At 37.9% G+C, this 26324-nt stretch overlaps 1 protein-coding gene across 9 annotated transcripts in view; it reads right to left on the bottom strand.

Annotated features, from left to right (window-relative positions):
- LOC129771625 (alpha-catulin) overlaps window positions 1-26324 on the bottom strand; it is a 400279-nt gene continuing 373955 nt past the window's right edge. For 7 of the 9 annotated variants that reach the window (XM_055775469.1, XM_055775462.1, XM_055775470.1 and 4 more), the window contains one exon: window positions 24661-24797. Coding sequence is in view for 1 of the 9 variants with exons in the window: in XM_055775468.1 (XP_055631443.1) it covers window positions 24672-24797 (126 nt within the window). In the remaining 8 variants the exon portion in view is untranslated. Of the gene's footprint in view, window positions 24798-26324 lie in introns of all 9 variants that reach the window. The other 2 variants (XM_055775468.1, XM_055775465.1) reach the window with 2 other exon arrangements.

The raw sequence follows: 26324 nt of genomic DNA, 5'->3' as shown, positions 1-26324 counted from the left end.
TTCATTTGTAGAATTAATAAGAATTTATTTGAGAGTATGAAGAATAATAGTTTTTTTTTGCTGTTGTTGTATTTTATACATCGTATTGAATTGTTCTTCCTATGCATTATTCCAGAAGTTTATATAATCATTATCTTTCTCTTCTCCTTTCATTCGTTTTTGTTGAAATATATAAGAAATTATAATTCATGCAGTATTGTTTAGCTAATAGTAATTATTGAATGATCATGATATGTCTATCTAGTGTTCCATTACGGCTACATAATATCTCTGATTACAACGCGACGCTCCGCCATCGCGCTAGCTAAACTGAGCGGCAGCAAATGCTTTCACTACCCAATTTACATTCTGAAACGCAAAATTTACACCGACAAGTTCCCACCCCGCGCCCATTGTACATTAGTTTTGTTTTCTTACTTCTAGCAGCGTTGGAACTTTCCAAGAGTTTTAGAAAATACGAGAACCTCTGCCATATCATTTATTGAGTACTTTTCTTCCAAGATGATTTGTGTGGAACACTTGCGGAACCGCTTTCCCTCCGTTGGGTTATTGATTTCTTTCGCTTTCATCCCTCGTTTATTGGTGGTTATACCCATGGTTATACACGTTTTTCCCTCTCCTGGATCTATCCGATTTATTGGTTCCTCCTTCTCCCGCCCAAATGCATTGTTTGAATATAAAAATTGGCGAATCGATTATACAAAAATATGCCTAATACTTACGCGGTACGGATCTCCTCAGCCAACGGGCTACCCTAAAATAGTAAAGTTTCATTGTTTGCGTCGAACACTGCTCTACACTACTTATGTTAAATTAGTTTTCCTTCTGGATGCATCTTTGATATTTGTTCTGGTTTATTTTGTCCAAAATTTGGTTTTGTAGAAGTAGAATGTAGAAGAATAAAACTCTAGACCATATTTATTGTGTTTTTCTATCGCTGGCTGCCGATGTTTGTATTTCCGTCAAACTCGTTTTGGTTGATTTTCCCCCCGAAAAATCTGTAAAAGTGAACTTCATTGTAGATACCGGGCATAGTTTTTGATTCAAAATAGAAACATCAGCAGTCAGAGGATAAATGATAGTGTTCACGTTTGAGTCCAGCAGAAAATGTACCGAAAGACCTATTTAGTGAGTAGTAACTATCAATAGGAAAAATCTAGTTAGTGAACAGCTAGATAACTCATCTGTGGGTCTGTTGCCCGGTCTCACCGGTTTTTGAGGCTCTCATCCCATCCGATTTCCCGTAGTTGACGTTATGATGGGGTAAGGACCCCCTGCACCGGGTGGGACAGAGCAAACAGCACTAGTTGTAACGCTAGGTAAATCTATACAGTAAATATTTGGATCTGATTTTATTTTTATTTTGTCGGTCTATACGAGTAAGTGGTTCTGTTTGGTTCACTGTCACTGCCTAAATAGAGGAATATAATTTTAGATTCTGTTTGAAATCCTACTCTACGCTTTCGAGGGTGACTCTGTGGGAGGATGATTGTTGTAGCTAGCTATTGATTCGTTTGTTTGAGAGAAAGTTTCAATTACATTTTGTTTGAAAAATAGTCTCTATGTTTTGGTTTGCTTTGGATGCCATCCTCTAACACATATGTCTCTGTCTCTATCGGTTATTATTGCACACAGTTACTGTAGTCGGCTTCGGAGGTGAACTCGTTCCTTCGTGATGAAATGGTATTGGATTATCGGTAATGATATTTGTTTATTATAAATGTTGTTTTATTCTATAAACATTGTCTGCTTTGCAGTTTTTGGATTGATTAATTACTTATTGTTTCCTTGAAGTAGATTTTATTCCGTGGGAATGGGATGGGACTATTAATTGAACGTTTCTGAGTGAGAATTGATCGCGGAGCTTCGTTGTTGTTATGCTGAGCTGATTTTTATTATTTGCGTTTGACTCATTTGTTCAGTTTTGTGGAGAATAAACAGTCTCTTAACTCTTTGTGGTCGTTTGTCTGCTCTCAGTCACCACAGCAAGAAACCATGCTTATCTTATATTTCAGCCAACCAAGTAACGGTTTATGATTTTCCTAAACGAAGTTTGATGTCTAATGAATTTGTACACGAATCAACATTTGCTATTCCCCTTAAAATTTATATCGAATAATTTCAAGAAAACTAAACTAAAAAACGGCTAAGAACAGGAACACCAACAACAAGAGAATTCGCTTCGATGACCAAAAGTGAAAGAAATGAGAGCATTTAAGCTTTTTGAATTAAATATTAGGTTGGGGAAAAAGGTATCCATTATTTTCTCGTTTGCTGGCTTTAGTGATCAATATCTCGCGTAATATCGATCGCATAATTTCATGTGGCATTTCACACTAAAAAAAATCTATTGACCTGGCATCAAACGATTATCACCTTTTTCTCGCATTGGAAAATTTCCAGAGTGATAAGAAATTGGGATTAAGAGAAGATTGTAAAAATCTATTGCTATGGTTTTTCGCTAATAAAGACCAAGACCTCTATGATAGAGAAGCTACCCTTAGAATGGCAACAAATTTTCCAACAAAACGGTGTTTATTTGACCCAAATTGCAAAGCATATTAAAAACCGTTTTGAATTTCCCACAAAAAAAAAATGGATAACTTTTTCCCCAACCTAATATACAGCGCGGACTCGATTATATACAGTCTTGGATTTATTTTCACTGTATATAATCAAATCCTGTATATAATCGAGTCAAAAAATAATGTTTATTCGTTTTTGATGAATATATGTTTCGCTTTATAAATGAGGGCCTTAGAATGCAAGGGGTGTAAGTGACTTGATCGATTTCTCTTCATCAACTTTTTCTTCAGTTAATAATTCAATTGCAAAAACGTTCAAATTTATGTTTGCTGTAGAATCCGATAGATGAGGTTTTGACCTATCTTCCACATTATCAAACACAGCTGAGAATGTATCTGCAGCTAAGCTATGAACAAGAGTGAGAGTCGATGTAGAGAAATCGATCAAATCACTTACACCCCTTTCATTCTAAGCCCCTCAAATATAAAAGAAGAATTTAATTTTTTATCCATCCCCTTAAAGTCAGAAAACATCTTTCTTACATGAAAAAAATAAATTTATCCAGAATCCTTCAGGGGTGATAGACGATAATATTTTTTGAAAAAATCATTCTACACATATGCTCGAATTTTAACAACAGAGTTATAGAACTTTTTTTCTGTTTCGGACTCTGATGCCTCAAAGTGATTCTTCATAAAAAAGTACGCTACGTAAGACAATTATGTTGCTTTTATTTGAAAGATGAGAAAATTTAGTACAGTATATAGTAGTGGAACATCTAAATTAGTGGATATAAATAACATTTCGGAAGTGAAAACTTAAAAGTTTGTAATTTTTAATGTGTTTTTATTAATTTTATCCTAAAAATTCATATTAAACTTCATTGTTTCTATCAATTAAATTGAAGCTCTCTAACCGCTCTACAATTTGTTCTTCGACACCCAACTTCCATCTTTCTTAATTTGGCTGCAATATCGATATAAACCATTTCTGGTGAAAATTCGAGCAAAATCTTCAAAAATCACGATTTTTACCCCACTGTGCATATGATAGCCACTTAAATTTCACTTTAACATTGAACGATTGCGTTTATGCTTGAAATAAGCCATATTTGAAATGTAAAAAAATATATTCTTTTCAAACTGTATTTAATCGAATGCAAAATTGTATATAATCGAGTCCAACCTGTATTAATTTGTAAATACATTTAATTCAAAAAACGCTCTTGTTTTTTTCACTTTTGTACATCGAAGTGATCTTTCAGGTTTTCGGTGCTCCTGATCTTAGCCATTTTGTACTTTTGTTTTTGACGTAGAACTACGTCTTTCATTAAGGGTGCCAAATCAGAAAACAGGTCACGTTTTTATGAAGTAAAGTTAACGTTAATAACTATTTTTGCCGCGAACGGATTTTGGAGATTTACATACCAAACGAATCGGAAATTCCCTAAGATTTGTTTGATATGCTATACATCACAATTCCATAGTCTGTATATGCTTTAATTGATGAAAATTGAAAGCATTCCCATTTCCTCATACATTTGTTCTGTCCGTTTGTGTGCTTTCCCAAACAGAGCTGTCAATAACGAGCAACTTATCGACGAGCAACGAAGGGGAAATCGTAATGGTAATGTCTCCGTGAACAAAGGAAAAGAAGAAGAACGAAGGGGAATATTTGCCTAGAGTATAAACAGTGGATCTCGCTGAGGCACACTTTCAATCTTCGTCAGGAAGTCGACTGAACAACATCGTTGCTGGGCGAGCTGGACAGCGAGGGATCGAATGCCTTTCTCAAGACAATGGGGGTGAAGGAGTAATATTATGGATAAAGTAAAGTTTTCCAAGGGACTTTTTGAAGGTTAGAGACGAATGAACTGAAGAAGTTTAAAGTCTCAAGCAAGGAAGGAAGGCATACTTTCAGTATCGTTCTGTATTCAAAGCAATGGATATCGCTTGTTCTTCCTTGTTCTGCATCATGACATGTCTTCGTTTCGGATTGTGCTGTGGACGCGACCAAATTACTCACTCGCTGATGTCTCTGGAATTGCAATCATTGCATTGAACTGAAACCATTGCATTAAGGTTCTGAGTTACACAATTGTGTGGAGAATCATCAAACAAGCAGCTAAGCTAATCTAGACTGGCAAAATTAACAGAAAGGGCTTCTGTTGAGAAGAGCGCAAAACGGAGTAAGTGTGTGTATATTTAGTTGCTTCGAGCCATCGATATATGGATATTTGTATGCTTACGTGCGTGCTTCATTACCCGTATGTAAAAATAGTGCATCTTCGCTACGCTGAAACTCCATTTGTATCTGCTCCCGTGTGCATTAGCCTTGTAATAATGCCACAATCGCCTAATTTTGTTACGCTATGATTGATGATTGTTTGGTGTCTCAAATTATACAGTCGTAATGATAAATATAAGCAAGGAGGGGAGATAGCGGGAGGGAAATATTTACGCTAGGGTATTGGTAATGAATCTCTGCTGAAGCAAATATTCAGCCTTTCTCCAAGCAGTTAACTTTGTTTATTTTCTGTCATCATAAAGGCTTCGTTGGTGCCTTTGCATCAATGCGTTGAAATGACGCTATGGTGAAGCAGTTGTTAAAGTTGTGCACCTAAAATTATTTGGGAAATACCAAGTTATAATAAGTTATTTATTTATTTGGGTTCACGTGCCAGTCGCAAAACTGTTTTCAACTAGGATTGCATTTGCGCTAATCCTGGTCGTAATGAAGTAGTGCTACTCTTTTCGAGGTTGTTTTTTTTTTTTTTTATCTTCGCTTATTTTTCGTCGGCCTATTTCCGCCACTTTAGTGCCAATCACCGACATCAGGGAGGCGACTCCACCTGTTCCTACCTATCAGACTCAACAACTCATGAGCCGGGCCAACTTCTTTTACTTCCGCTCCGAAGGAAGACGTAACCAGAGATTTTTCGCCTCAGAAAATCCCAACGACGCCAGCTGGGATTTAACCCAGGCCGATTGGATTGTGAGGCTGTTACGCTAACCATACAACCACTGGCGCCGTCGTTTTCGAGGTTGTTGAGATTAACAGATAGAGTTTATTTCGTTTATTTAGTCACCAGGAAAGTAAATGTCGTTCAGGAATTTTTTATGTTATTTGGTTTCGCTTGCCAGTAGCAAAATTATTTCCAACTGCGCTTATCTCGAGAATGTATTATTCTGCGAGCACAAGAACGAATCATCAAACAGTTATCGTCAAATGATTCTACAATAAAAAAAAAACATTTCAGGGCGACCAAACTGGTAGAATGGTTATTTCAAAATTTTCGTAGCATTAAAAAACAATATCCGCAGTTTTGAACAAGCGACTTGAAATTAACTACAACGTAGTTCTACATCAACAATGCGGGCGTGTCTTGAACACAATCTCCTATAATTTTTTTCTTGAATTAGAGAGGCGTTTTTTTGTCTTGAGTCATGATTTTTCAAAATTAACCGATGCACAGTGGGGAATCGCTGGCCATCAGTCAAAAAACCAAAATGTCGTCAGCTGTTTCGTAATATTTTTCCTTTCTTAATTTAATATTCAAGTGCTTAACACATTTGGGCGCAATATAATCAAAACAAATTTTTTTATGACTTTTCATAGCTTGTCTTATTGACGTTTTTTGACCATTTTTCGAAGAAAGCACATTACTTTGAAACGTGCCTGTTAAAAATACTATACAAATCAAATCTCGTTCATTAGATAATGTAAAATTTGATCATATTAGGTCCAATAAAAAAAATTAATGAAAAAAAGGATATTTTTGTAGAAAACCAGCTTAAAAGTTTGCAATTTGCCACTGTTGAGACTACAGGCTAAATTTTGGTAAAAACATAAGCTTTTAAGTGAACACTGTCCGTCGTTCGCGCAAAGTATCCTTTTAGTGAGAAAAGCGATAGCAAGTTTTTATTCACTATATTTTCAATAATCTAATTTAACAGTAATCTGTGGAGGATAAAATATAAATTTGGGTTACATCACAAAATTAATTATTAAAAAGTTATAAAAAAGAGTGTGATTAAAAAAGGAAAAAAAGTAGGATAGAGTAGAAAAAATATTTATGAAATCTGAATCATATCAAAGCAATTTATCACTCAGAGCCAGGGTTGCCAACAAAAATAAATCAGGATAAAGGATGAAACAGGATAGCTCATATTGGGTTGTCCGAAAAGTTAATGTCGTTTTTTGGGAAAACAAAAACATCATTTTCAATCAGAGCATTATAATTTAATTTTGTATCCATAGTTCTGTTTCGCAATCTTTCGCCATCTTTCACGCAGCTCAAATATTCTATTCTCCCAGAACATATTTGCTTCCTCGTCGAAAACTGCTGCGAGCCATACATGTGAGAAACAGGCTACTTGGTAGTAGCTCATAATACAGAATCCATTCCAAATCCCAACAGAAACAGAGTATATCTTCCTTCGAGCGAAGACCGGATATGCAAAACAATTAATAGGCATGGTATGCTAGTGTTTCGCCTGACTTTTTGATCGTTTATATTTTTTCCGAAAACCCTACAGCATCACTACAGTCAATTGCAGAGCATCAATGTTCAAATTTTCACTGATTCATCATCCATGCTTTCCAATCTTTTCTCAACAAATGAGGAAAGCATATCAGCAGTGGTTAAAGTTTTTTCTCATTTGAATCAGACGGACAAATTACAAATAAAATCTTATTGTATTGACTGTGGATTCAACAATTTTCTCTTGAGTAATTTTACACTCTGAAACGTATCCCTACATTAATAACTCTGGGGATACATCTACATACACATTATCCTTAATAAAGCAATGTTGTTCTACAAACTTAATCTCGTTGTAATTTCATAAATTCGTCAGAAAATCTGGTTTCATGAAATTTTATAGCACTGCTTTCGGAAGTCACGAAGCAACTGAGGGTAGAGATAAAAAAGTTTAACTTAATGTAAGATAGATACAAGAGCAAACTGGAGAACTATCATGACAGAAAACTTTGTTATGGAAATCAGTATATTTATTACGAATAATATAAAGAGTACAAAAATCAGGAAAATCAGGATCATTTCAGAAAAATCAGGATAAATTGAGTGTTCGTCAGGATATCAGAGAGTGTGCTTAAAAGTCTAGGAAATCCTGAAAAATCAGGAAGGTTGGCATCTCTGCTCAGAGCATATTGAAAACAATATCTATTGAAAACATTCAGCCCTTTTCAATTATTGAACAAGATTCGCTATCACACAAGCTGATCGAACAATAGCTCGTTTGCAGGTTGATTCTACTTGACTTTACTTTTATTCTTTTTGGAAGTAAATGCACATAATTCGCTGTATGAGGAAAAAAAACATAGAACATTCGTGGCAATTCCGTATCTTTTCAGTTTCAAACGTTGCAAGCGTTGTTTGATGTGCCAGTGTCATTGTTTTATCGATTCTTTCAAAATAGATATCGAGCTATATTAAGAAAATCAAATTCATAATTTCGTTATGTTTTATAATGGAGATTTCAACTTCAGCGGTTCCACACAATCCAATGTCGAGTAAGTTGTTTATTCATGGCTTGATACATGTATTTTAATATCTTCTTTTAACCAATGAAACCGGATTGGAAAGACCACAAATCTATGAAACAATGAAGCATCGAAAATCACTAGACGAACTGAAAATAACAGCGGATTTCACTCGAAGAAATAGTCGAGAAAATGCTAATCATGGTATAGTCAATCAACTTCTCATCTCCACAGATCCAATAGTAAACACTTATTCTGAAAAGGAGGAAAGTAATTATATAATACTTCCAGATGAAGTTGTATTTCTATTGAAGGAAAAAGGAAGATGATGATGAATCTGATGGCAACTATGAAGAAGAAGAAGAAGAAGATTGTTTTGATTTGTTATGTTTTTCATCGTTGTATTATTTTGTAATCTAGAAACAAATCTTTTATATTTATAGCAAATTTTGTATGATTTGAGGGGTCGTTCATAAACTACGTGATCTTTTTCAATAGGTAGGACGCCCAGTGAATTCGCTTGTGCTTTTGTATGGAGTCGCCCCACTGTACATTGGGGAGAAATTGCTAAGGAAACAACTGACGATTTTATGTCCCGATGATGCACCGCATTTATTAAAAATAAAACTTACTCAACAGAGTAGTAACATATTCATCACAAATCAAATGAAATTATTCTGTTGCTCCCAGGTCTGTGTCACTTCAAAAATCAGCATTCCATAATATTTTTCGTGTACATACATTTTTAGTATGAAGAAATAACCAAAATCGTCAGACAAAAAAAAAATGAATACAGTTGAGCTCGCGATTCTCCGTCCAGTTGCTTAGTCTTTGTCCCGTGTTGCAATCAAAAACATTTTATTAAACTAACTTAAAGTTCACACACAACAACAAAGCATAGCATCAAACTACCTCTTCTTCTAAAACGTTTCAATCAATGATCCCACCCCACCCACAAACGCCTAGCAACTTCTTAAAGCATCTAAAGATTAAAGCCTTTAGCCAAAATGCGATCCAATAGTTTTTTTCGTGATACACTTCCACATCTTGCCAAAGAACACTGAACTCGTACCCGGGAAAAAGAACTACTGCGCTCCGCTTTTACCAACTTCTTACCCAAGAGTGATAAAAAATATATCTTCCTTACATTCAAAACTTTATGAAAGTCATATACAATGTTGAACATTTTATTTAAATTTTATCTGTTTTGTTCCTTGCTAGCAGCTATTTATACAGTTTGTCTCCTACAGATGCTACACAGCACATCCACACACCTATAGTCTCAACGATTCTCCTTGTGTTCTACCTGTACTGTTCTGGTCACATATATGTTAATGCATGTATGCATCATTTGCTTCCGTTTTATTTTTTCTCATTTGTTGCTGTCCGACTTACTATCCTTCATCCTACTTGGTGGGTATCATATGTTTCACATTTGTTATGCTTATGCTTCCCATCGTGGAAAGGGCGCCAAAGCAAGAGCTCTCAGTTTTGTTCCTCGTGACAATTAATCGCGTAATTATTGTATGTATTCCTTTTGTAGTGTCCTGTGGCCGGCGATGGACGGTGCTCGTCGTCCTGTTTGCTTGCTTTCTTCTGTGGATTATTGCGGTTCACCGCGACCAAGTTCGCTACCGTGTGTTGTATGTGTTTTGATATGACAGAAAAAAAACATTGGTGGAGCTGGCGTTATGAATCGGAAATGGATATCCACTTTTCAGCGCTTTTCGTGAGCTAACCGACACGTACACGTAGCTTAACGTTGTTTCTATTCTAGTACACGTGTTCGCTGAATAACAGCCACGTCAAATACTAATGCTATCCCGTTTCGTCCCTCTCTCTCTACAATGCTATCGGACCAGCCTCTGGTTTTTCATCTAGGCTCTATAAGCTAGGATCTCACATTGTTCTTTCATTATGAAACAGATTACTTGTGTTACTAGTCCAGCATTGGAACGTATCTCTCTCTCACTATCAACATCGATCAACGGTGATATATATTGTGTATATACTTCTTCCCTTCTGTATCCCATCTATCATTGAACGTCTTTTTGTTCGTATTATTCCGTATTTTGTTATAAAAATTTATTATTATTATTCTGGAAGTTCACAACGCTTGAATATTTTGTTTTGTTCATTTGTTTTTTTTCTTGTGTTTAATTTTAATGTAAATTTTTGTTTTTTTTTTAATTAGAAATATTGCGGAATAAAGCTCACATTCAGATTGGTTTTCATTGAAACAAAAACATAGAAGATATACGCTGCTTGGGAAATGACATACTCTGTTGGATTTTTCCCCCACAACTAAGGGAGTAATGTATGGAATGTCCTTATCGGACAAAACAAGTTTGATAAATGTGATAAACTTTGAAAATAATAAACATAATTTTCCCTTAAAAGACAGTTTCAGATCCAATTTTCTTCACCATTTCTTATGAGAAATTGGAGAGAGACACAATCCACTGATTGTTTGCTGGAAGTCTTCGGTGACACAAGGATATAACTTTTGAGTTCATTCAATAAAAATATCACTTGAAGTATACGAGGGTGTAAACATTTTTCTCGTGATCTTCAATAATTTCCTGCTGAGTCAAAGATTGCCGAACCTTCGGACGTTTCAGTCAATTGATAATGTCTGGAACTACCCTGCTTTTCATTTGAAACTTCCGCTGTTGGTCGATGAGTTTCAATTAATCAATCCGTAACAGAACCCAGATCCGCAATCATCAAGGCAGGTTCTAGATATGCTGTTGAGAACTATTGCGACGTTTGAGCACTCCGTAATTCTATACTGGATTACAGAGTTGTTGCATCAACGGCTCGCATTCTCGCGCCTTCCTCCACTACATCTTGCGTACCTCAGACAGCGTTCAGGGGCCAGATATGAGCTGCAAAGATACTACAAAACGCGAGCGCGGATTATTTTTGAATTTACTGTTGGCCTGGAAACCCCGGAACACGTCCTATCCATTTGCGATCTCGGACTGATCATCGGCAATAAAATACTAAACTAATGATCTTTGGTCCGCAGCATCATAAACTATTCCGTTTGTTTATGGGCACCGACTGGTGACTGGAGGGAGTTCAATATAGTTTCATTCACTACGCCATCCGCAGACCGCCACGTTTTGATCCTATGAACCATTCCAGCGTGACGTGACAACGGTTTGACTCACTAAAAACAAGTTTTTTTTTCTCGTTTTCATGTATAAATCACACGATTTACAAATGGTAAACGATTTTAACGTGAAATTGAGAATTTTTTTTACAAGAATCATCAGCTGGAGAATATTTTGCAGTTGAATTCGCCTGTTGCCAGCCCAATACTTTTGTGACGTGACAACACCTGGCTTTTTGCGGGTTCCGACTTTTGAACATTAATGTTGTATTTTCAGTTCCGTTTCAAAACATACAAAAAAAACTTTGTTCTATGACTTGTCAATGAAAGATGAACGTAGATTCCTGTATACTCAGTTTTTCAAAAAACTCACAAGAACATGCATTTTGACGGCATGCATTTTGTGACGTGACAACGCGCTCTGTGTGAATGAACAGCCTCCACGAAGCGTTGTCACGTCACACAATCAATAAGTTGTATTAAATAAGATATTCACCGTATTGTAGCAAGCGATATACTATTTTTTATTTTTTTTATTACTCTGAATACTTCTTACTTTCCTCTGAGATCTCCCCTTCCCCTTCCAAAAGTCCATCCTATAGGGGAAGGTGGTCCTGAACCTACCCTCCTTTGTATCTCAGGAACGGTGCTTCCTACTGAATTTTCAATAGTGTCAAATGAAAGGTGTCATAACGCTGACAATTTGATAATATGGTGCCGTTTTCCTGGCTTTCTTCATTCTAGCGTTTTAGCGCCATTTTACATTTTCATTCCTTCAAAAACAGAGGAGAAATATATTCGACCTGTGTGCAAAATGAGTTCTTTGTTCTTTCAGATTGTGAAACATTGCGAAACAAGGCAATCTTAATTGTTTATGGTATGTTCATCAAAATAAATTGAATCTACCTGTTACCTGTAGTACACGGTATGTTTTTATTTGGGAAAAGTCGGGGTGGTCCTAAACCGACCTCCAGTTTTTATATCGTGATTGTTTAATACGTTCACTCTGGCGCTTGCCTTCAATGGCTAGCACAATCCTGGTTCATCGAGTGGCGCTCACTACAGGGGGAACACAGCGCACATCCCTGTACAAGGGCGTTTATGTTTGCGTGTTGAAGATGACTTTGACATTGACGTTGACTTTGATCGTTGATCGTTGATCGTTGGTGTTTGCGTGTGTATTTGTACGTGCACTTTCTTTGTATAACTCCACACACGTCGCTCTAAAGCTAAGTTCTTTCCACTCAAACATGATCTCCGTCTCACTTAAATCCTATCTCTCACTATCAATCATTATTCTTTTATTTATTCCTCTTCGCGTACCCATGGATATATGCCAACATTATCATTCACGATCGTATCGTGGGATTTCATGCCATTCCCGGTCTTTTATATCCGTTTTTAACGAACCGGAAGTCACCATCCTTGATTCCAAAATGGCATCGGGATACGATATTCGACTTCCACTTGTAGGCCCATGTCGCATGGGTTTTCCATATTTGTTTAGCATTCAATACTACCATCAGCAAACCGGAAGTTGGAATTAGATTATATCTTATATTATGGAATCTACGTTCATATATTGTTGATAACACATAGGAGAAAGATCATTTGTATGTTTTGAAACGGAACTGTAATTAATTGAATTAATCATTAATGTTCAACAGTCCCAAACAGCAAAAAGTCAGGTGTTGCAACGTCACAAAAGTATTTGACTGACAACAAGCCAATCTAACTATTAAATATTCTCCAACTGATGATTCTTGTTAGATTTCCTTAATTTTACTATAACATCGTTTAATTTTGTGCGCTTTATTCATGAAAACGCAAAAAAAAAGTGTTTGTAGCGAGTCAAAATGTTGTTACGTCACACTGGAATGGGCCTGGAGACAGTTGATACTCCTCTATTTGTGGATCGATCACAACCAAATTTTGTGGGTTGTTGACCTTTATTGTTTGCTCAGAGAAACCCAAGTATAAAAATGTTTGAGCCTATGTTCATGTGATAAACTAAAAAATACTCTATTTTTGTGACGTGACAACGCTTCAAAATACCTGTTTTTCAAATGCACGTTTCTCATGAATTACAAAACGTAGGTCTACCCACGGCTCTTCAAACAAGCATTTAATGAACCATTCAATGATATACAGACATTGAACTTTGGTTAAGCATGTGCAGAGATATCTCAAGAAACATAAAAATAGTGAAAACCTAAAATATTTTAAATATAATTATGTAGTTTTTTAAACTCGCCTCTCTCAAAGTTTGGTGCATAAAAATTAAATTTGTTACAAAAAATTATGATATAACTAGTGCTTATTCAAATAACGTTTTCAAATTTCTCCTAAAACTGGATTTGAATTTTGGATCTCTGGTGCATAGCCTCATGGAATGGGTCTTATCGGTCTACAGACGATGGCCTTTAGGCGTTCTTGTCTTCAAAGGGTTTTTGTTTTTGATCTAATTAGAGCATACACTGATTGTCTTTCGTTACTGTGAAATGTATCGTTGCACGCACCATCTCAACATTTCAGGGGTGAAACGATCAAAATTTGGTCAACCTAAATTGAACGTTTTTCTTTCTAAGTGTGTGCGTGTGGAATGATTTAGGATTGGGCGATCGTTATAAAAAGATCGATCTTGTCGAATCGATTCTCCAACCGGCGTAGGGATCGATCCACTGATTAAATCGATACCAAAGAATCGATCTCTGCCGAACCGATCTTTGCGGAATCGATATTTGAAAAATCAAAAGATTTGTTTCCAATTCATCTGCTTATTCTATAGGAGTGTTGTGTTTTCTTCAGACATGGAATACAAATTTCATTTTTATATACAAACATCAAAAGCATTTTGTTTTGTGCGCCAAAAAAGTTAGAGTCCAGAAAAAACCATTCGCCTGAAATTGATGTCAACATCTAGTTCAGTGATCCTTTGAGCCACAAGTAACAAAAAAAAAATCAATCAAAAGAATCGATTTTCTCGATTTTTCCGAGTCTAAAAGATCGATCCGAAAAATCTGACATCGGAATGGCAAAGATCGATCTTCGAAAAATCGATCCGAGATCGCCCAATCCTAGAATTATTCCTATAATTCTATTGGCACTATCTTTCGTCTTCCGTCACTTTTTGTGTCATCTTCAAGTTCCGGTTGGCTAAATGTCTCTTTGTGGAGAGGATCCAGAGGTGTTGGGAGGGGAGTGATTTTTGAGCATCACCATCACGTTATTCTTGGCACTACTAATTGATCGTTTTCATTCCAGAAGGGTAAATCTGACCAAAACAGAGCGGGTTTGTCGTGTTGTGTTTTGTTGAGGAAAGACAGCAGATGTTTCTCTAGACATTACTTGACGCTTATGTCCTGGCTGATGGTCCCGGCAGGAAGGTTCGAGGTCACGTTACTTGATGTGCATAAGGTATATGCTAGTGTTACGTATTTCAGCGTAATTTGTGCACGGCGCTTCATGGACTCAATAATCCGAAAGATGCATGTTTATGTATGTTCAAAGCTGTGTTTGATTTCAATAAGACGAAATAATTTTAAGAATGGGATTAGGGCTTCACAATAAGTCTGTGAAAAACATAGATATCCCCTCAACCTTTCCGGACTCGCTAAAAATTACTCCATCTCCAGTTGTGACCGACGGACAGTGGGGGTAATATGGACAGGTACTTGATTTGTATAGTTACATTTTGAATTTCAGATTTCTGTTAATGAGAACAACTTCTACATGTTATTCTATAATATTCAAGCCACCCTATGGCAATGAACACTGATCAAAAGTGCAAAAGGGAAACAAAAACCGAAAATCATACATGATTCCGCGAGTGAATTTAATTTTAGCTGCTTCGATATTAAGCATTTTGAGTGGTTTAATATCAAAATTCAATTCACTGGATGTTATATTTCGGTTTATGAGTTAACAGAGAAGCTGTCGCTTCTCTGTCGGTATGTACAGAAAAGTAAATTCATTTTTGAGTGGAAAATTTAAACTATTGAAATAATTGTACTGGTGGAGTAAAACGTACAGTTGCCAGTGGGAGTTCCAGAGTGCCGATTTTTGGCATAATTTTTTTTTTTGAGATGACACTAGATCTCGACGTTTCATGCCATTATAAGACATTAACCATCAAACAATTTGTTTTGAAACGCCTTACCAACTTTGACCGCTTTGCGCCACTCTCCCTTAAGTCCGATTGAGCTGATATTTTGCATAGGGTGTTTTTTCGAGGTGGTGAACATTTTTTATGGGGTAACGTTTTGAAATTCGAGATGACCATTTTTATTGGCACCCTAATGTCCATATTATTGAATTGCAAGAAACTGCATCAAAGTTTTGGGAAACATGAGTTTCCAAAGACATAATTGAAGTTATTCTTAACATGTCCGTTTTACCCCCACCTCCCCTACTAGTGCAAGTCGACGTGGCGGTGGTGTTCTGATTTTCCGTAAAGTCTGAGCTGAATTGTAAAGCCGTACATCTTGAGGACTGTGCAAATAATCTTTCCACACGTGCTGCATATACATCCATACTTGCAGTCATCTCGATACCTATACAAAACATGCCGTCTTACAGTTACTCAAAATGGCCAGCCCTCGAGACCTGTATATCTATCTGCATCTTGGGTGATTATACTTTATTCAATTTGGCATGAAATTTTAATGTAGATATGCAAGGATTTTTGCCGCTCAATACCCCATCCGAACAGGAGGTTGCTCTGGTTTGAGTCTTAACTGTCAGCAGGACTCAAACAAATCAACGATCTTACCAACGCGAATGGCAAGCTTCTCGACCTGGTGCTCGTCAGTGATCTGCACTCCATTCAGCTGTTCGAACCGCCTTCCGTCATTCTAATTATTTACCGTCACCATAAGGTGTACGTACTGGAAGTGGACATCCGTATTGAAGACCGTCAACAGTCCGATTCCGGAGCATGCAGTGAGTATAACTTTGTACGATTTTGATTGGTGTTCCGCTAGACGTAGTTTATGGCGGACGAATCTCCATCACCAGTACAAATTTGGCAAATTATTCAGTGAACATCGTGTGAGCGTCGAGCGGGAATTAATTATTTTTCTCAAGATTCATTGTACCGCTAATAAGTTCTCGAAAGATGTAATCTAGCGTTGATCGCCTTTGATCGAAGAAATTACAAAACTATTGTATTTGATCGCAGTATTTCAAAGCAATTTGTAGTTCTGAAAAGAACTGGATTTGTTTTCCTGCAAACACAACAAAATCTCTCGTGTTGTTCTATGGCCTCGGTGTTTTCGGCTTCTGTACAATGGTTTTTGAGCAGTAGCAGTAGCAGAAGCTTTTTTTTGTTGGTCGCCTTCTTCATAGCGGCAAGTTTGGATTTTTTTTTGCAGCGGCAACTGTTTTCTTGTCCCCGTTTTCTCTCAGAGGTTGCATTTTTCGGATTCTTCTCGTTGGATGTGTGAGTGCCCTTAATTTTAGCTTCGTACAATTTTAATTGAGTGGATTCCTGAACTGGTACCTGCTTATATACAGATTTTTGTGTTTTCAATAACTTGCTTTGAAAGCAAATTTTAAGCTATTGAAATAAGTTTTTGGATCAATTAGTAAGATATATATATATATATATATATATATATATATATATATATATATATATATATATATATATATATATATATATATACCACGTAGACGTAGATTCTATCTTTCGAATGAAGCGGTTATCATACCATTTCTTTCAACCGGTAAAGAGGTATTAATGCTCAAAATCTTGTTTCTCCACTGTAACGTTCTCGTTTTCGAAACTTCGAACTTACACCTCAATATAGAAATGAAAAACGTAGCTCGACGTCAAAATTATTTTGACGTGGGACTACGTCTAACCGGAATATATGGGGGGTAAAATGAAAACATAAACACTGAACATGCAGGAAAAAATGCAAGATTTCGAATGCTTATAACTCGAACATTTTCTACTGGATCGGAAAGATGTTTGCATCAATTGATAGGGAATATTTCTACGCATCTATCGCAATTAATAAAATGTCATTTTTCATTAGATAAATAATTGAATAACTGTAAAATGTTAAGCGTTATCTAAACGCCCTAACTGCCTCGTTTTGATTGGCCCGATTTACGGTTTCCCCAACACAGACTTCAAAACCAAGCAGCGTTGGGGAAATCGGAATTGAAAATACATGAAAGTAGGGGGACTTTTGTTCTCTCCGAAATATGTTCCCTAACACAGACTTCAAAACCAAGCAGCATTGGCGAAATCGACATTACAAATACATGAAAGTAGGGGCAGCTTTTGTTCCCACCGAAATGCGTTTCCCTAACGCAGACTTCAAGTCCAAGGAGCGTGGGAAAGTTAGCATTGCAAATACATGCAATTCGGGGGCATTTTTGTTCCGACTGAAATGTGTTTCCCTACCACAGACTTCAAATCCATGGAGCGAGGGAAAATTGGCATTGCTAATACATGCAAGTCGAGGGCAATTTGTTCCGACTAAAATATGTTTCCCCAACACAGGCTTCAGAAACAAGGTGTCCAGGGAAATTGGTATTGCAAATTCATGCAGGTCGGGAGTATTTTTGTTCCGACTGAAATCTGATTACCTATAAAGACTTCTAAACCAAGGTGTCTGGGGAAATCGCCATTGCAAATACATGCAAACTGCAATCAATACATACAAATGGTTACTAAGCTAAGATAGTCCCATGTCGACCTTGCGGTTATATCATAGATATAACCCACCCATTTTTTTACATAAAACGTCATGTTCAAATTTTCTACAGATTTCGATACCCTTATTTTGATCCCCGCCTTGTTCTTTGGTTTTTAATTTTTCAGACTGTGCTGAATTTAGCAATAGAGATACTCTATAGGGTTCTAACCCGGTAACTGGAGAGATGCTTTGAGCTAATTCGGAGCCTTATGCAGGGGTCACTTCCGTACGATGAATGCAGGGTGCTTCGGAGCATTATACTGTAGGAAATAATAATCATGCGGTAGATCCGTTTTCTGCGTGGAATGTTGCAAGCAACATTTCAGAATGTACACATACCCACCTTGTCCATCGTCGAATGGATGAACTCCATGATTCCTGATCCAGAAGCAGTCATTGAACGCTACAGCGTCTAACCGCCGCTATCATGTTGAACCGTTTGCATCAAACACTTAACTTTAAGCCTTTTCTTCTTCTGCTTAAGATTTTTAAGGTTTTCTCCTATTTCTTGTTCATGACTTTTTGCCAGAGACAACTGTTCTAATTTCCAGAATAATAAAAATTCAACCCATTGGATGAAGGATCAGGTTATAGCTTATCCGTTCATTCGGACGGTTGTCTGCTTGACCCTTCAGAAATCGCTAATGGGCCTTCTTTACTCGACAACATTCGTTCTCTCGATCTTCAAACAAACTTGAACAGAACTGTATCGTCAGCAAATCAATTTATATCACAAAAACGTAAGATTCGTTGCATGTCATTTGTGTACATTATGAATAAAATAGGCCCCAGCACGCTTGCCGCAGTGTTTGTAACAACTAGGGCTTGGAAATAGTTTCAAAGGTGCGTTTCGAATCCAAAAACACTGCAATGACCGCTTCTTCGTTCTCGATATATTCTTTTCATTTAGCTGGCACCAAATTCAAAGCAGCTTCATCGGAAATATATCGAAGAATGTGGTTCCCGATATCCCGATTGCTCTGGTGCTAGTAATGAGTTATTGTTCAAATAATTCACCAGCTGGTCTTTAACGACTAATTCTAGCAGTTCTATTGTGTGCAACATATTGATAGGACGAAACTCTTCGATTTTGTCTGGTCCAGGAGGGAAGGTCCAATGACATGAAAGCAATCTTGAACAACTTTTGCATTGAATTCATCAACACAGGCCGACTTTTCTAGCGCAAAACAAATTCTTTTAAGGTCCGCAAAAGTTATTGGGCGAAAAAAAAAATCCAGGTTACAACCACTGGCCGTCGGCTGTGCTATTTCGTCAGGTTCACTTACCAAATCAATACTTTCATTGTTAAGTGAAACATTGTCAAGAAAATATGAATTAACCTTATTGGCAATTATGTTTTCTAATGTTCTGGCTGGATTTCCGAAAGTTATGGATCCCGGGAACTGTTGTTAGATTTCATCAAGATTTTCAAAATTTTCTACGACCGTTTGCTATTATTTTTGTTTTGATCAATCTTTCTCTGGATATGCTTTGTTCTGGATTTTTTCAACGATCTCGAATAATCATTGAGAGCAACTGTATAGTAATAGTAAAATTTAAGTTAATTTAATTGTTAATTTATTTGTACTGGGTGAAATGCACAGCGACATATTTGTGACGGAAAGAGTATTCAACCATTTTTTCTTTTTTTTCTTTTTCTGTTGGTGATTCTGTTTCAGTTACTGGACAGACAAACGATGACAGTGAAATTCAAAGTTTCTACACTTCATATATTACAAATCTGTCCGTTTTACCCGCACCATAAAAAGAGTTCTTCTTTTTTGTGTAATTTCATTTTAGTAAAAACATTGGAAAATTAATTCTTGTAACACATTTTGCGACAATTGTGCTTTGACACTCAATTTTAAATATGTGTGTTACCATTTAGTCGAACACAATAATGCGTTGCGTCATGTACTAAACGCTAACATTTGTTCTAAACTGCTTGCGACGAATTCGCGATGACAGTGGCATGGTGTCGACGTCTGGTGGCAACTTCAAATTAGGGCCATAATTTGGGTCATAAACTCGTTAGTGTAATCTCTATCAGATTAGTAGACACGAAGCCGGTTTTTAAATTCTAAAATTTGAATGAACATTTTCACATCATGTTATTTGATTACTTCAAACACGTGTTTCTGACTTTCATTCAATCATATGGCTAAACGATTCCAACATTGTTGCTGAATTTTTTCATCATAATATAGAGTTGTCTTCATAAACAATTTTCGTATGAGACTTTTTCACCACCTTCAAACAAAAATGTTTTTCATTTAAATAGAATACTAGTTTGATATGGAAAAGCTAATTTTCATTCATAATTTTAATTTTGAAAACATGTTCATTCCGACTGAAAATCAGCTATTCTTTCACGCTCCCCTAAACTAGTAAACGAAGCTCAATGCCGCCAGCGCGGATATGTCAATGTGTTGTTTTTAAAAACATTCAACTGATCCGTTGACACAACAAGAACAAGATTTTCATACGAATTTTATTTTGTTTTTATTTACATGAAAAGTGGTGACGCGAATGCGAGATTGTGACTGCAAATCAACAGACTGCGTCGGGCGAATGTTTTAGTACAAAACGCAAACAATGACAGCTGATGAGAAGCAACGCACAACGCGGCATTATGTTTCCACCTTTATGTAAACCGCGTTTGGTTGAGGTCACGTGTGATTTTGGCAGCAAAAAATAAGAATTTAAAAGACGGGTGGGTAATGTCGGGGACATAACCGGAGTGACGTAGGACTATACAAAGGGGACAGCTTTTTTTTTTTTTTTTTTTATCTTCGCTTATTTTTCGTCGGCCTATTTCCGCCACTTTAGTGCCAATCACCGACATCAGGGAGGCGACTCCACCTGTTCCTACCTATCAGACTCAACAACTCATGAGCCGGGCCAACTTCTTTTACTTCCGCTCCGAAGGAAGACGTAACCAGAGATTTTTCGCCTCAGAAAATCCCAACGACGCCAGCTGGGATTGAACCCAGGCCGATCGGATTGTGAGGCTGTTACGCTAACCATACAACCACTGGCGCCGTCTTGGGGACAGCTTTTGTTAAATATATATTTTAAATATATTGTTTTATTTTCTTCTCCTATGTGAATACCTACCTATCTACCTGAAAAATGGATTAGTTTACTGTTTACTCTTTATGAATATGTTGATGGTTCTGAAAAGAACCTTTGGTGTTGTGTTTTTGTTATCACTCGACATTCCCATCTTGTTCGGTTAAACCTTCCTGTTTAGCTATTGCGTTTGCCACTCGCCACAGCTTTCACAGTTGGAAAATTTCTTCCCATCCAGCTTGTGACATGTTGTTCAGTAAATTACATTTAATGCGACGTGCCGGAGAAACACTTTGCCACTCACTGAAACTAATTGTTGCCTTGATGAGCGCCGAACCGAACCTGCTCTGTTCTTGATGCGGGTTTTCTAATTGTCGTGAGCAGCTTTGCAAGCCAACTCGAGCACTCCGACGGCCGAAACTCTATAATTGCTGTTAGGTATACTGGTGCTCCGGCACCAATCCGTTCGGCCTAGTTACCCTTGCGGAGCAATCAGTGAATGCGACCAACAGGGAACTGGAGACCTGCACGGTTCGAGTGAGACTTTGCCTTTCCCTTAACTTGTCCTCCTTTGTTACGCCCACGATGCCGATGCCGTACAACCACACGGGTTTACGGTTTGAAAGAAAATAAGATATTTTTTTGGGGTCCGCGTGTTTTATACTCTAGCGGTACACACTCACAGCATAGAGACTAATCGGCAGACTCAGCCAGAGGGGCGAGTCCAACGAGACGAACGAGTGAGCGTTAAAAGGGAGCGATGGCAAAAAAATACATTCATTACGATTTGTTCGCTCGTTGGATTCACATGCAGGCTAAAAAGGGTCCTTTTCAGGATCACAAAATTATCTTCAATCTAAAGAGTTTATTGCTTTGTTATCACTCGATATCCCCATCTTGTTCGGCTAAACCTTCCTGTTTAGCGATTTGTTGCCACTCGCCACAGCTTTCACAGTTGGAAAATTTCTTCCCATCCAGCTTTGTGACATGTTGTACTATAAATTACATTCAATGCGACGTGCCGACGCGCCACTCAGTGTCGCATTGGAGGCGATTTTAACCTGTAATTGAACATTTGCGATGACAGTGGTACAGTGTCGACTTTCAATGTGGGGTCATAATTTGGATCTCTATGTTTACAAAAATGTCCAACTAAATAAGTCGCATTACATGTCCGTCCAATTAGCTAAATGTGGAACGAATTGTAAATTACTGTACTTTCAATCTGGAAACAATTTAAGAATGGGTGAAAATTGAATAATCAGGAAAGTCCCCAATTATCAATAAGCTCAGAACAACTGCCAAATTCACATACTCATCAGATCCTGGCAAACAAATGATGAAAAAATCAATTTGTGTTTTATTATTATTTTGCATAATGTTTTAGAAAGCATTGAACTGTATTTCCTAAACTCTTTTTTGGAAGGTTTAATGGTCCTGAAAAGCGCCTTGTTTAATGGAATGGTTCCAATTTAGAAAACTTAGTACTCGTGGTTTTGAAAAAAACCAAATCTTGCATTTTTTCCTACTTGTTCAGTGCCTAGATTTCCATTTCACCCCCTATATCTTCCGGTTAGACGTAGTCCTACGTCAAAATACCTGAACAATTCGTGGCAGTCATTCAAATCCAACGGTATTTCTGAGTTCATTGGATTTGCGAGAACTTCCACGAAATAATTGATGACTGAAGGTTGGCAAACATCGTGCTCCGGGACCACCAATCAACTGAAACTGTGCAATGGAACGATAGTGGTCGTTAAGGAACTCATGAACAATATCATTCAAGTGACGATACTTGAATTATCATGCGTTTCGCCTGGCTAATTATAAGTGTCATGTTCGTGTGTAGGAAAGCCTTCATTTAGTTTACCGCAAAGAATTGAACTAACCTAACATTTAATTGCATAAACCTCTTTACTTACAATGTAAGCAAAAAGTTTTGAATTAATTAGAATTTGAGATTTGTTTCTTAGTCAATTATTAGTTGAAATTGGTGTAGCGCCGTCTGATCTTTATAACGAATGTACGATAAAATGTTCGGAGGAAATTGTAAATGTTGAACATTGTCTAGATAAAAAAAAATTGGGCCGGTCGAAGATCGCCGGATCTTTGAAGGGAAATATCCAACAACGTTTGTCATTCCAGAAGCAGTAAATAATTTTACATCAAACCCTCGTGCTAAGCATTTCATAAACAACAATTCCGATTTTCGATAAAACCTTACCTTCGCTCAAACCTCGGTTGTTCGTCATCACTCTAGATTTTACCATGAAACAATACCGATGTTTTTCCTCACTCATGTCCATCAACCTCTAGTAACCTAAATTCAATGGTTTTTCTACACCTGAAACTAAACCATTGGTACATCAAAATCAATCAACTTTCTACACAGGTACGCATCAGGGATTCAACAGAGACAATTTTCCGCGTCATTCTCGTCGCGGACACCGTTCCGCGCGTTTACTCGCGCGGTTAACATTTGATAGAAAGAAAACGCCACATCAAAAAAACAGATGGGAGCCACCACGGGGGGGAGTTCGTACATCCAGTAGTTGTTCGAGTTCCACTTCGATGTGTTCCGGGAGGCGTGCGAGCTTCCGGCCAGGAGCAGGAACTTCGCCAGCACCCCCGGAACTCCTCATCGGAGCGTCCGCTGTGGATTGGGGGGGAGGTTCAATTTGAGGATTTGAGGAGATGTGTTTGAGGACGTGATGTGTTTAAAGCAGAATGCGTTTGTGTGCTGTGTGTGCGCGAGTGGGTGCAAAGTGCTTTTTGGGGGCGTTGTTCATGCAGGAAGTAGGAGAGCGCGTTTTGCGTGCGTTTATCGGGCAGTTCATCCACAGCGGAAGTAAATGCGCAGCGTGTGGTGGGGGAGGATCTCCCAGAAGAGAGCGGATGTGGCGCTCCGGTTGATAGCGTATAGGAATTATAGTTTTGGTGATTCCTATTGCAGTCGCTTAAATAGTGTCTGTGTGATAATGCCTAAAACTAATCGCGACAGGAAACACAAAAAACTAAACTAATCGCGCTAGATCTACCTAAATCTAAACCTCGCTACCCGGCTACTGTACGTTCCGACGGGGCTTTTGCTTCGGCGAATGGGTGCCAAAGATTAGCAACGTTCCGACGCAGGTTTCTCTAGCCTGACATTACAGGAAGGAAGCTTGAAGCAGATCGAATTTGATAAGCGAAGAAATCAAGAGCAGTGCGTTTGCGAATGTGTGTTTGTGTGTTTGTGCCCGAAAAGGATAGATTTTTTTTTGTTAAAGTTTGCGCTTGCATTTGCTTGCAGTTGTCGGAAAGGGGTTCTCCTCAAATTTGTTGTTCTTAGTTTTGTTTCGATACACTAAACATTCATATTTCAATATTTATGATTTCATATTACACATATTTAACAAACACGTTTTTCTTCGTAATGTGACTGACTGCTCCAAGTGTATGTGTGTGTTACATTATGTGGTTTTGTGTGGTTTGATGGTCACTCTAGAATTCTGGAAAACAAACATTTGTTTCGCTCTGCTCTGAGAATTTTGGGAGACGATTCGTGCTACCTCTCGCCTCGTCTTGTTTTGGTCGTCTGGTCTGCTCTAATCGAGAATCATCAAACATACACAACGTTGGAATATAAATTCGATAAATACGGTCATATGCAATGTTTAATGCTTATTCTAAAACAGGAGGAAGGACACTCTGGTCCGCCGGGCGTCACCTTTCACGCCCCGGCGGGCCATCCCGTACTGTCACATGCTCGCCTCGGTGCTGGTCGTTGAGCCCTTGCTGTCGCCTTGGAGTCCCAGGCTGCCGTCGTCGTCGCGGGCTCCTCCACTTGCGGCCCGTCCTGCGAGGCCGCTGAAGTCTAGCTTATACTGTGTAGGGGGAGAGACAGAAAAGGAAAGGACACGGCGAAACACCCGGCCGAGCAAAACACGGCCAGGGCGGAGAGAAGAAAAAAAAAGAAATGTTAGTATTCGTTTCATTTTTCCAGTCGACGATGAATTATTAGCTATCTCAAAGTCGTTAGAAGTTACGATTAAACTTTACTTTGCAGAACAACTAAAGCACTAACAAAAAAATCTACGAAAGAAACAAAGCAAAAAGTACGAAACGCAAAGTCTATTAAAACCAAAAATTAATCCGTTTCTTTAGTCGCAAAATTGGTTTCGGCACAATGGTTTTCGCATTATGTCTAGCTTGTTAGTTGGCGAATAATTTTACCGGTTATGCTATCGCTAAGCATGTGCGGATTAGATCGCTTTATAGCTCGATATTAGGAACTCATAGTTAGGCGGCAGAGTTTGCGAAAAATCGGGTTTCAAAAACATGGAAGCCTCCTAACGGCTTCGTCGCATATGAACATTTTGAACAGTTTTCGTCCCGATATGGGGACTTTACTTCCCAAAATTTCAAAACCAAAAGAAAAAAAAATAACAACGAAAAATAAAAATGGAACTGCTATGCATCAAGACTAAGAAAACACTAGAAGAAGTATCATCTGACGGTCGCTACCACTGTTCGGTGACGGGAATTGCTCCAAATACCAGCCGTGGCGAATGCCCTCGAAGTCGAACGAGCATTTGCGGAACGTCGCATCGTCGGGTTGGGTATTCTGGGGGGGGAGGGGGCGAACGTTTTGGGGCGGCGGCCGTCATAAAGCAATTTATTAATTATAGCTGGCAATAGTTGGGATGAACATTTGCGCGTAAGTGAGGGGTTGTGAGCAGGTAGCAAAGGGGTTCTGTTTGATGAAAAATTGTTACAAATTATAGCTGAAACTACACGATTGTACGCTGCTTGTCTGTGAGTGATGGGGAAGCTGGAATGACCGCCAAATTGAACCCTTCTGGCGCCTTAGGCAGTGGGGGAACTGTATTGGTCGTTGGATCATGGAAGATGCAAATTATAATACCTTCTTCTAACTTATATTTGACTTTGATGTATTTACCCTTTCCAATATAATACATCAGAGAAATAAACTTTTCATGACTAGAAATCTGAGACAATTCCAGTTCATTCGATTGTGTAAAAGAGTTTATGGAAGATCTTTTCTTTTTTGCATAATTCGATAGCCTGTACCTACTCCGTACATACTAAAATTTAGATTGTACCTCTCAAATAGATTTTGAGACTGTCAAGTCATCTGAAGAGCAGCCGCTCACCGGATCGAATGTTAGCTTAGGGCCCGTATCTGAGTCGGACTCCACTGGCCAGGGTTCAAAAATTATATTTTTGTATTTTTCATATATCCATGACCATATATTCAAACCATGCATTCTCAAGGTTTAAAACATTCCATGCAGTAATGTTTTTTAATAACACTCCAAAAATAAACTTTTTTAGGGGTGGTAAAAGTTTTGATGTGCTCCCGTGGCCGAGTGGTTAGCGTCAAACCTAAC

Source organism: Toxorhynchites rutilus, chromosome 2, assembly GCF_029784135.1.
Source record: "Toxorhynchites rutilus septentrionalis strain SRP chromosome 2, ASM2978413v1, whole genome shotgun sequence".
Lineage (NCBI taxonomy): Eukaryota > Metazoa > Arthropoda > Insecta > Diptera > Culicidae > Toxorhynchites > Toxorhynchites rutilus.
This window is presented reverse-complemented; position numbering and strand designations above follow the sequence as displayed.